This window comes from Equus asinus, chromosome 23 (assembly GCF_041296235.1).
Source record: "Equus asinus isolate D_3611 breed Donkey chromosome 23, EquAss-T2T_v2, whole genome shotgun sequence".
In the NCBI taxonomy this organism is placed as follows: domain Eukaryota; kingdom Metazoa; phylum Chordata; class Mammalia; order Perissodactyla; family Equidae; genus Equus; species Equus asinus.
The window spans coordinates 67321339-67333544 of NC_091812.1; the positions used below are offsets into that span (position 1 = coordinate 67321339).

A 12206-nucleotide genomic window follows, 5' to 3' on the forward strand; every position below is an offset into this window, starting at 1 on the left:
ACGAGGGGAGCTGACCACAGCCCGGTGACCATGACTGCCCTTGAGCAGGACCTGCCTAAAGCAGGAAGGGAAGGTGCTGGGTGGCGGGTGGCTGAGCTCGCCTCCATTCCAAACTGCCTTGCCTCCGTCTCCCTGACAAGCAACAAGTCCTGGAGACCATCTCCAGCAACGGCGCGATGTGTACATCATGCTTGGTCTCCACGACCAAGGTGTGAGTGGACAGATGGAAACCTAGCAAGATCCTGCAGAGGAAGGGCTAAGCTGGGACTTCTGGTGGCAGCACCAGGTACAGATGGGAGGTCCCAAAGGCGCGGGGTCAACTGCCCAAACCATCTGTGTGACCTGGGGCAAGTTACTGGCCATCTCTGTGCCTCATCTTAATGGAATGGCTCCTTGTGAGATGTAACAAGTTAACGGTGCTGGGCATCCCGCCTGCCCCGTGGAGCTGTGCGGCATCACTGCTCAAGCTGTGCACAAGGCTGCTCGGCCCGCAGCATTTGTTCACCGGCCTGAGTGCCTGTTTCGACGCTCGGGCTACTTCTCGTGTGCCCCGCTGTTCCCAGCACGGCCCAGCACAGAGCGGGCACGGGGACGTCTGTGAATGAATGGTCTCCCCGGTGCTGCAGTGGCTCCTTGGTCCAGAGCCCCCGGGAACGGGGATGGACTTCAAACGGGAAGGACCCAGCCCACACCCCTGCCCCTCAGTGCCTCTTGGAGCCAGGCAATGCTGGGCCACGGACAACTCCCGGCCTCTCCCGTTACCCCGTCTCAGACCCGTCCCTCCCAGCACTTCGCGAGCACCTGCCAAGCAGCTCAGCTCTGTGGGGGAATCAGCAAAGTGACAGAGGGCCTGGGCATCCTCTCTGCTTCCTAAAGAGCCTGGCACCTGGGATGGGACAGGGGCACAGGCACCCACGACCACGGCAGGGCCCTGAGGGGACACCCCCACGAAGACGCCCAGATCACTTTGAAACAGGCCTGAACATCATCGTCCTTCCTGCTGGGCCTATAGCCGCATCAGGAGTGACCCGGACATCCTGCGTGCCCGGTGCTTAGAGTTTACAAGGGCTCCCGCCCAGTGAGGGCCCAAGGAAATGAAGGCAGCTGTGTGTGTCCACAGGGGGCAGTGGCCATCCACACGAAGCGGGGGGCCTCCCTACCTGCCCCTCATAGGTGAGCCTGGCTCTCAAGGGGTCCCCACCTATGGGGGGGGGCAGTGCATTCAGGGATATGAGGAGGGGATGGGAAGGGAAGCCCAGGACACACGCTGGCAGCAGTGACTCGGCAGAGAGGAGACACCACGACCCGGTGGGGAGACCAACGAAGAGACAGGTGGTCCTAGTGCAGTGTGGGGGCCGGCAGGGAGGGGGCCGGAGGAAAAGGGAGGTGCTGCGGAGGGGACCCCACATGGGCCCCTCGAGGTTGGCAGGGTGGGGGCATCCCCTGTCCTCCCCGGCTGCTGTCCTCCCAGCGGGGCCCGGGGACGCCCACGCTGGTGCCTGCATCCACCCCTCCCCCGAGGGGGGTGGTTCCAGGGCAGCCCCTCTTCCAGGGAAGAGAGATCTCTCCTTGAAGGTACGTGGAGGCAAAGGATGCAGACTGCCAGCGTGGAGCACCCTGTCCCAGGATAACACATGGGGAAACTGAGTCTCGGAATGGACAGGCTGCAATAGGGGCATGTGGCAATGCAGCGGGCAGCCGAGGAAGACGCAGCAGCTGCCCCTGACCACGGGGCGCCAGGCCTGGGAAGCACGTTCCCACTGGGGGCTGGCGGCAGTCCCGGACCACTGGGGACCAGGCAGCTCCAAGCACCTCATGAGAGGCCGGAACATGCCTGATGCTGTGGCGGGAGCAGGCGTGCTGGGACAACGGCCAGAGACAGAGCCGTGAGGCAGGATCTGCGCTCCACAGGCTCCCCCTGCAGCTCCCCTGCAGCCCTGGCTGGTCCCCTGCTTCCCTCCCCAGGGCCCAGGACCCTCCTGAGCCCAGAGGCGGAGTGTCCCCCTGCCTGTGGCACCCAACGTCCCCTCTTACAAGGCGCCCTGGAGACGGCTGCCCAGTGGGACACTGGGGCATGGGGGTGACAGGTGTCCCATGGACAGCCAGCCCCAGAGCCCGCCCACCCCGAGCACAGCTCCCCCAGCTCACAGGGCGGACAGCTTTCCACCCTCGGGGAGGAGGAAGGGAGAAATGAGTAAGTGAAGTGACTTCTTGAGCTGTCACAGAGCTCAGGAAGGCAAGGCCGGGAGTCAGAGCTGCTCCAACGGCCATGCTACCTGCTTCCCAGGAGACTTCGTGTCAATGCGGACTCTGCCATATTCTGGTCGGGACCCTGGGCCCTGCACCAAATCTGTGTGAATCAGGTAAACCTGCGGTCCCCTGCCGCCACAAACCCTGCCCCAGGGCAGGGAGGGAGGCGGACCTGGGGCCTCAGGGGCTTCCAGCGCAGCCCACAGGCTTGGGGGTCCCCTGTAGGCATGGAGACGTCAAGGGGCCTTGCTGTGGAAGGTGTAATGGGAGTCGATGCAGCAAAAACCAACTGGTGTGTTCCAGACAGGTTCCAGTCAGAGCAGACTCATGTAAGGTGCCGAGTGATGGGCAGTCTGGGAGCACACATGGCAGAAGGTGCTGGAACCTGCGCCATTGCCCCTGATGGGCACATGGCCCTCAATAATCACAGGGGAAGTCTGACTCACAGAATTTATAAAGCACAAACGCATGTACACACGTGTACAAACACACACACACGCATGCACAGCCGGGGGAGGGTCTGGGTGAGGCAGGCCCATGTGTCCCCTATGGTGGGTGAGCTGTCATTGTCGGGGACATGGAGACATAGGAGAAATCACACTGTGTGTGCACACCAATGCCCAGCCTGCCACCCTACACGGCCCAACTCCAGCTCCAATTCTATGCGAGAGCCCCCAAACCACGCAGAGGCAGCCCTGGCCCCAGGGCAGCACCTCCCCAGGACGCTTGGCTCTGTTGGGGAGACACAGGGTCTTCCAGCTCCAGCCCCGCTCTGTCCCAGGCCCAGCCCCCAGGTCCCACTCTGCTCATCTCTGGAGGCCTTGAGCTTCCCAGCGGCACATGAGGTTAACAGCTGGTCCACCCAAGACGACGGTCCTCCTCCTGCGTCTGCTGTGAAGCAGTGACCAGACGACCGATTTGTCATGCAGGTGACGCGTTCTGAGCACCAGAGCTGCTGACTCTTGGGGCACGAGTCTAAGTCAGGAACCCCAGAACCCTCCTGCTGGCCTCACGCGTTTGGCAGAGTTTTACTGTGTGCCGACAATGTGCTGGGAAGCAGGTGACGAGAGCCCGCACCAGTGCAGCCCCCAAGGTTGCCAATGAGGATGGGGCACAGGCCAAGCACAAAGAGGGCCAGAGAGGCCAAGAAAGAGAGGACAGACCCACCTGCCTCACCCCGCTTCCTGAGGGGCCGCCACGGCCCCAAGGCTCCCAAGGTGGCTTCAGCCCACAGAACAGGGGTGCTGGGTGGGGGGGCTTCCCCCTGGTGCCAGTGTCCTCTCTCTACTCCCACTGGATCCACAGGACTCACCCACAAGGGCTGCAGGGGTCTGGCCCCTGCCTTGAGACCAGACACCAGGAGGGAGGCTCCCTCTGAAGGGCAGTGATGGAGTCCTGGTGGCCTGGGGCCAGATGTGGTCCCCCTCACCGCCAGCCAGCCCAGGGCTCAGGACAGCAGGGCTGTGTCCAGCCACCCAGCCAGGGCCGCATCCAGCCTGCACCTTCTGTGAGTGCCACACCCCCCGACCCAGGCCGGAAACCAGAGGCCACATTACCTCCCCCACCCCACCCCCGAGGTCCCCAGAGTGGCCTCTCCAGAGGCCCCTGCAGACCAGAGCATCCCCCTACGGGGGCTCGGACTTGGAACTCACCTCCCAGTGTGACGTGGGCCCCCTGGAGCCACGCTGGATGAGCCTGTGCCCTGGGGAGTCTCCACAAGACCCGCCACAGCCCCAGGGGACCAGAGGAAAGGGGAGGGGCGTGCAGACAGCAGGCATTTGAGAAAGGGAGTCATTGAGATTCCCTGCAGGGGGCTGGAGAAGGGAGGGAGAGCAAGCCCCCACGAGGTGCATTCCTCAACCCCGAGTGGTGGCGGTCAGCTCGGCAGGGCAGCCCCCTGGGCAGTCCCTCCATCACGTCCCCATCTCAGACCAGCCTGGCCCCCCGGTACTGGAGTCTGCACCCCTGCCCACACCTTTGGAAATTGGTGGGGTCTCCGCACAGGGCCAAGAGTGGCCCCAGCCGCATCCACGTGCAGGAGCCAATCAGAAGGGGCCACGGTGGGCCTGGCAAGGCCGTAAGGGGCAGTAAGTGAGGCCATCGGTGACCCCCAGGGGGCAGGGTCCCCCAGCTCTGACCACTCAGGGTGCTTCACCCGAGCCAATGGGCAGGGGTCAGCCAGGCCTGAGGGGAGGCGGCGTGGTGCTGTACTTACAAGTGGACTTCCCGTGGGTTTTCTCACAGTTCGGGCAGTGGTATATGTCGATGTCTGGGGCCTCCTCCTCTTCCACTCCAACACAGCTGGAACGGAGGAAACACAGACAGGACCCACGTTCAGTGATTCCTCGAGCGCCTCCCCTGCAGAGCTCCTGCTCAGTCCTCGGGAGGGGCCGGGGCAGCCTGAGCACAGATGGGCATAGCTTGTGCGGGACAGTGGCCCACAGGGATGGATGCGGGCACAAGGAGGAGGGAGGGAGGGGCAAGGAAGGCCTCGCCATGCACGACCAGGAGAGGTGGAGGGACCAGGCCACCGGCAGGCGTGCCTCAACAAGAGCCAGGGAGGCTGAGGGAGCTCAGAGCTGGGCTACCCCCATCACTTCACTCGGGGCAGCTCAGAGCCACGGGTGGGACCCCTCCGGGCCCCTGGGGATCTGCTGCAAGTCACTCTCCCTAGGGGGTGGCACCTCGGCACTGGGACAACTGGGTAACCAAAGAATGACGCTGAACCCCTACCTCAACATGTACAAAATCAACTGAAAATGGATTAACCTAAATGTAAGAGCTAAAACTATAAACTCTTACAAGAAAACACGGTAAATTCCCACGACCCTGGATTTGGTCATAGATTCCTAGATATGACACCAAAATCACAAGCAACAAAAGAAAAAGTGAATTGGAAGCCATCAAAATGAAAAACTTCTGTGCGTTAAGGGATACCATCAAGAAAGTGAAAAGAAACGCAGAGAATGGAAGAAAGTATCTGCAAATCCTCTCCCTGATGAGGGTCTGGTGTCCAGAATACCTAAGGAAGCTTACAAGTCAAGCACAAAAAGACAAACAAATCAACTTAAAAAATGGGCAAAAAACTGGAATAGAAGATAAGATGCAAATGGCCAAGAAGCACTTGAAAAGATGCTCCACGTGCTTAGTCACCTGGATGCCAGTGAAACGCAAATCAAAACCGTGAGACACCACCTCACAGCCGCGGGGACAGCCATGATTTTAAAAAGCTGGGGAAATATCAAGTGCTGGCGAGGACGCGGAGAAACCAGAACCCTCTTCCACGGCTGGTGGGAATGTAAAACGGCGCAGTTTCTATGGAAACGGTATGGCCTTTCCTCAAAAGATACACATAGAATTGCCATATGACCCAGCAATTCCACTCCTAGGTATTTACCCAGAAGAAGTGAGAAGAACTCAGACAAACCCTGTGCTCAGCGTTCACCATTCACAGCACCGTTAGGCACAACAACTGAAAGACGGAAGCAACTGGAACATCCATCGCCTGATCTATGGAGGAGAAACTGTGGTGCGTCCACACAGCAGGTGGTGTTCAGCCTCACAGAGGCGCAAGCGCTGACACACGGATGAGCCTGCAAAACCTGTGCTGAGTGCACGAAGCCAGACATACAAGGCCACAGACAGTGCCGCGTCGCTTAACCACAGGGTCTGAGAAATGTCAGGCAATTCCGCCATTGTGCAAACATCACAGAGGGCACCTGCACAACCCTGGATGGTGGAGCCTCCTGCACGCCTAGGCCGCATGGTACTAATCTTATAGGACCGCTGTCGTCTATGCGGTCCGTTCTTGGCCAAACGTCGTCGTGCAGCGCGTGACTGCGCTGTACGATTATGCTTACGTGAAATGCCCACGAGAGGTAAACGCACAGACAGAAGACCGGGGTGCTGCCAGAGCGTGGGGGGAGGGGAGGAACCGTGACTGTTCAGTGGGCGCGGGGCCTCCTTTTGGGATGAAATGTTTTGGAACTGGATAGAGGCGATGGTTGCACAACACTGTGAATGTTCTAAATGCCCCTGAAATGTTCACTTTAAAATGGTTAATTTTACATCACGTGAATTTTATCTCAATAAAAAAGAAAAGGAAAGGCCGGGGCCCCGCAAGGGTGACACATCCCGTCACCACCACAAACCCCAGTCCTGAGCCCGGCTGAGCGCTCACTCTGTGTCGAGCAGTATCAAAAGCCCTAAATGCAAGATTTTACAACAATTGGGATGATCCTGACCAGCCGTAGTATATAATGAGGAAACAAGGCAGAGAGGTTTGCTGTTCGCTCAGACCCAAGGCTCTCCTCGCTGTTCAGAGGGGACAGTCCCTCCTTGCCCCGGGCAGTGGCCCAGGGTGAGCACCCAGCAGACAAGACCTTCTGCAGGTGGCAAGGCCCAGGGCCCTGGACACGACCTGCCCGCCGATCCTGCCGCAGCCCTGTGGTCCCAGGAACAGAGCCTGAAGCCCGGAGAGACCTAGGCAAACGTTTCTGAACATATAAAGTTCACCCTTCATCTCAGACCATAAACCAAAATGAAGCGCCAGAAGCCCAGAGTCTGCCGTACGAAATAGAGTCGTCACAACGTGCACGACGCAAGGGGCTTTCTGAACAAACAAACAAACGACTGGAAAGAAGCCAGAGGAGCACCGACGAAACGTGCTCCAAACCGTGAAAACAGGCCCACAGCGCCAGCCTGCTCACAGAGACCATGGCCCCGCTGCCCCGGCCCCTGGACACTGAGGGGGGCTCCCGGCAGAAGGGCAGAGCCAGGAGGAGCAGCTGGCGGGGGAAGGAGCCCGCCTCACAGCACCCACACAGGGCGAGCGAAAATTATGCGTTCCCACCCGACAAATTGACCAAAACCAAACACACTGACCTGGCAACGCGAGGACGAAGAACGCAGCCCCTCCCCCCGACACTGGCCTGTCTCCAGGGCCCCGTGAGCACCCGGAGGGGGACAGCATGGCCCACCTCCCAAGCTGTCCCCCTCCCCCCACCCGACCCCCCAGCTGCCAGTTCCCTGTGTCCTCAAGTCATCACAGCAGGTGGGGACCCCTGCGGCCAGGCAGTGGAGGCCACTTCTCCCCACCCGCCAGGAGCAGCCGGCTCACCAGAGCTTCCCCTGGGCTGGCCCGCAAGCCTGACGCCTCCGCTCCTGCCTCCCTGTCCTCCTCCACCCAGGATGAAGGCCACAGAAGGGCTGCTCTGCATGGGCTCTGGGCTGGCGGCCTCAGTGTGCTCCTCTGTCGAGGGGGCTCATGATACCAGCTATGGAGGAGCTCAGTGGTGGCAGAGCCGACCTGTCAATAAGTCATGATGCGGGTGATGCCGCAGGGACCAGTGCTCATCCTGCCCGCAGGGGCTCACACAGGAAGGAGCCGCCCGAAACACAGCCACATGCCAACAGCTCTCACAAGGTTTTCATCCTTCGGGCCAGGACCTGCACGTCACACACCTACGCTAAGGCAAAGGTGGGAATGCACACGAGTCGCATGCAGGGTAGCTGTCCTATGGTCACTTACAACAGCACAATCAGGAACAGTAGCCACTCCAGCCTGGTGGCCAGGCGCCAGGTCAGGCTGTACTCACATGGTGGATGCCACGCAGCCACCAAAGCGCAGGTGTGCATGCTTTTGTGTTTAGAAGTTAAGACGTGCAGACGCTGAAACCACAGCCCTGGTGCATGGCGACCCAGGAGGTGCGGGCGGTGCAGGGAAACGGACACTCGCCTCTCTGTGTGCTTCTTGGACTTGCCTAGGCCACCGGAAATGATCGTCGTTCCCTCAGTAAGTAATGGTGGCGCAAGCCCTGCTCTGTTTGCAAGGCCGGAATGGCCCCAAGCCCTGTCCCAGTAGCCTCCTCCCATCCTTCCCGGGTCTCAGTGCCCCGTGGAGAAGGCTCCGGAGCTGTCTGCCCTGCAGGAAGGCTGGGAGGCCCATCTCGGGACAGCGGAAGGCCCCTTGGTGTCCCCCAGGGAGCCTGCAGAGGGAGAGGCCAGGCTGGCAGGCGGGAACAGGGAGCGGCAGGGCCAGCTGATGGCTGCGTGGAGGTCCTGGAGGCCGGGGAGGTCAGGGTGAAGGCCGAAGGGAGGGGAGGGGCCTCAACGCCTCTGCCCGCAGGTCACAGTGATTCCCTCCCCTGCCCTCTCCCTCACAGTGACCTCACCCCGCATCAAGCCAGCCCCCTTTTGGGGCCACCCCGCCCCCCCACTCCTGCCCTTCGGTCTCCAGAGGGCACTCAGAAGCTGATCACTGGCTACTTCCACAGGGAGCAGCATGGGGACCACAACTCGGTCATGGCTCAGCTTCAAGATGGGCCTCAGCCACACACCAAACTGAAGGTGGTCCTTGAGACCCCAACTGTGCCCACAGCAGCTCAATCGCTGAGCAGTAGCCGCTGCCCCAGGCACCATGTGACCCTCCCCACACGACAGGAGAAACTACAGGGGCAGAAGGAGAGCAACTTCCCCAAGGCCACACGGGAGAGACGGGACAGACCAGCAGCCCTCCTCCAACGCTGGCTCAGGCAGCGTGTCCGGGTCCCACCTCGGACACCCCGGGCAGCAGCCGTCCATCAGGTTTTGTGGTTCCACCTAAGGGCTTCAGGCACGGTGCACAAGGGGGAAACTGAGGCCCAGAGAGGCCTGCACTTGCAGGGACCACATGAGAAGGGGGCGAGAGTGGGTGGGGGCAGCCAGTCTCTTTGCACTGCACACCCCACACGCCAGGCCAGGAGCCTCTGCAGCTCCTGGACCGCCAAGGGCCTGCCGTGCAGGAGAGAGCAGCGGACCCTGCCACCAGAGGGGCAGCCAAGGCACGAGTCAGGAAAGGGCCAGACCCTGATGCGGCCGGGAAACGGGAGGAAGCCCCACTGCAGGGTGAGGAAGCTGTGCCCAGAGAGTCTGCTTCTCAAGCTTCAGCTTGTCACAGTCCACAGAGAAGCCCACACGTCCACACTTACAACGGAAGCAAAGGTTCAAAGATGCCCTTGTGGGCACGTGGGGTTTTCTCCTCGTTCAATAGTTCAAACAAGGTGGGTCATGACCCTATAAACTGACGTCACTCACTCTACTGGTCGGGGGTGGAGGCCAAGGTCCCCGACGCCCACACACGTGTCCTGTGGGCCACCTTGGGGCAGGTGACTCATGTCCCCAGTCTCAGTCCTTCATCTGGAAGGGGCACCAAGGTGGTCTGAGGGGTGGTGAGGGGATTAACAGGATAAGAGAGGGGCGGGTGCAGGGAGCAAGCCCAGGGCAGGGGAAGGGTCCCAAGCCGGGCAGAGTGCAGCCTGGGGGTGCCTACAGGGACCGACAGGACCCAGGCCCTCCCCCACCACAGGTCACCCGAGAGGGCTCTCCCACCCATTTCCTATTTTGAAATTTAAAACTTGCAGAAATATTGAAAGATCAGCATGATGGATGCCCGAGTTCCTTTCCCCAGGTTCTCTGATGGGAGAAACCCACCTCACGTGCTTTATGTCACCGTAATTTCTTTTCTGAAACATACAAATACGTCACAGACGTCAGGACCGCCCACTAGCCTGCAGTCTCCTAAGGACAGGGCTGTCCCACCAGGGCCATACGTCACAGCTGACACCGTGAGACACATCCTGATGTACGTGTCGACACGCTCACCTTCCCCAGGTGCCCCACCAATGCTCCATAGCTGCTCTGACCCAGGGTCACACGCGACACCAGCCGCCAGGTCTCTGGGCTCCTTCAACGGGGACAGGCCAATTGTCTTTCCGACGTTGCCTTTCTGGGTTGGGGCCAGTGATCCCCTGCAGACACCGCGCCTGGACCCTGGGGCTGCATCTCTGGCGCAGGTGTCCCATGGGTGGTGCTGGTGCGGATCAGACGCAGGTCAGCCTACTCCCCGAGGGCATGCCAAGGGTTCTCTTGGCCAAGGCAAATCCACTGTCAAGTGATGAAAAAGGGACCCTGCGAGAGGTCATTCTACTGCCCCCACAACTTCTGACCTGTGGCCTCAGCGTCCAGGGATGATCCAGCAAGAATCAGTTACTGCTTTGGGAGGTTTCCACTTAGCAGTACGTCCTGGCAGTATGTCTAGACTGGAGCAGAGAGCTTCTGGGAAGGTTTTAAAAATCTAGACCCTAAGCCCCACCCAATCTACTGGATCAGGCCCGTTTCCAAAGACAGCCAGGCCTGGGAGCTGCTGATGCAGGGCCTGCTTTAGGCCCCTGGAGAGCTGGGTGGGGCTGGGCCTGTGCCCCTCTCAGCTCCCACTCGGGTTTCCCAGACCCAGCAGGGGCTGTAACCTCCTTCAGGGGGACACAGAACCCCCTCCAGAAAAGCAGTCCACACACGCAGCCCGAGTCCCAGAGCGGCTCCTCGCCAGCATTCTCGGCCAGTCTGTGCCACAGTGCCGGCTTCGCCTGGTTATCTAGGCACTCACTGCTCGGCCGCATTGCTGGAATGGAATGCATCTGCTGAGGAAAACCCCACGCATGACGGGCAGAAACCCTGGACAGCTCTGAGTGGCACATCCATGGGGCCCGGCACATCTCCCAAGGCCCCCAGACACTGAGGCTGTGACCCAGGAACCAAGGGCGGCCCCGTCCCAGAAGAAGTGGGGAAGTCCTTGATTTCCCTTGGCACAGTCGCCCCAGTGGAGGACATAAGAGAGCTGACGCCTCCCATCCAAGAACAGGTGGGACCAGAGCGGAGACGGGACCCAAGTCCCAAGTCTCTAAGGCGGACTCAGCTGGAACACTGCACCCCAGCGCTGCCTCCTTAGCATCTCGCTCCCAAAGCATTTAGCAGTAGAGGCCCCATCCGCAGGTGCAGCCTGGACGGGCGTTTGCTGAGAGACGGCAGCAGGGTGCACGGGCTCGTGGTTCTAATGACCTAAGGCCGTGTCAGGGCTGCATGGGGGCCCTTCCTGCACCCATGGAGATGCAGCTGAGGGGGAGGCCTCCCCTGCCCTGCCTGGTGGCCCTGCACTGGCCTCGTGGACACAAAAATCCAAACAATTCCAGACAAAAAGCAGCAGCACCAGGAGCGAAACCCCAATCACTGACGGCCCCCGTGGAGCGGCACACGCCTGGGGAACCTGGGTCTGGGTCTGACCGCGTCACGGGTGCAGTAACCGAGAAGGACTCTCCACCATGAAGCTACTGTACCTGAGTGGCAACTGAATCGCGACTTTAAGTAAACAGTTTACAGAGAGGACATAAACGGCTTCTCGAGATGGGAAGAGCACTGAAGCCGGGTACCTGAGGGGCAGTGCAGATACTAAACCAATTTGCTTTTTCCCTGCTTAACTTGAGGGGTGACAAAGGGGTCTCGAGAATTGTGAGCTTGTTTTCCAGAGGATTTGAGAACTGGTTTTGCAGAAGAGAGCATCTTTGGGGAGGATGCAATCACTGAACGGCTGGCCCTCAGCAGCCGTTGAAGCTGAGAAGTCAGACTGCCCAGGTACTCATCGGGAGTGACCCCTTTGTTTCCCTGAAGCTCCTCTTGCCGAGCCCCTTAGCTCGATAAACCCCCCCTGCTTTCTGTTCTTGGGGAGGCAGATTTGAGCTAACCCAGGCTCCCACCTACTCATTTTGGCCAATTCAAATACATCTTTCTCCACTTCCAGGCACTGGTGTCTCGGTGTTTGGGTTGCTGTACATCGGGCACACGAACTCGAGGTTAAGAGGTTCGATCTCAGTACAACACCACTGCAGCGAGAGGCACAAACTCAGACAGCAACGAGGTCCCCACTGTCGGCTGGCATGGCCCCAGGAGGAGGGAGAGTGCTCGGTGCATGACGTTGAGACGGACAGGTGTCCTCACATGTCCTCGGCAGAGGTGCACAGCAGCACAGCCTCCAGCGCAGGAGCTGCCGAGGCTGAGGACATGGACCCCTCGTCTGTGGCCTCTTCCAAGGATGCGCAGGACACTGGCGCGGGTGTGCCAGGTGGTGACTGCAGCAGCAGCCAGGC

At 60.2% G+C, this 12206-nt stretch overlaps 1 protein-coding gene across 2 annotated transcripts in view; it reads right to left on the minus strand.

The window, feature by feature from the left end:
- The window catches only part of PHF2 (PHD finger protein 2), an 86615-nt gene that overhangs the window by 41912 nt on the left and 32497 nt on the right, over positions 1-12206 (minus strand). For both annotated transcript variants that reach the window (XM_044756562.2, XM_044756561.2), the window contains exon 2: positions 4466-4551. In XM_044756562.2, the coding sequence (XP_044612497.2) occupies positions 4466-4551 (86 nt within the window). The remainder of the gene's footprint in view (positions 1-4465; positions 4552-12206) is intronic.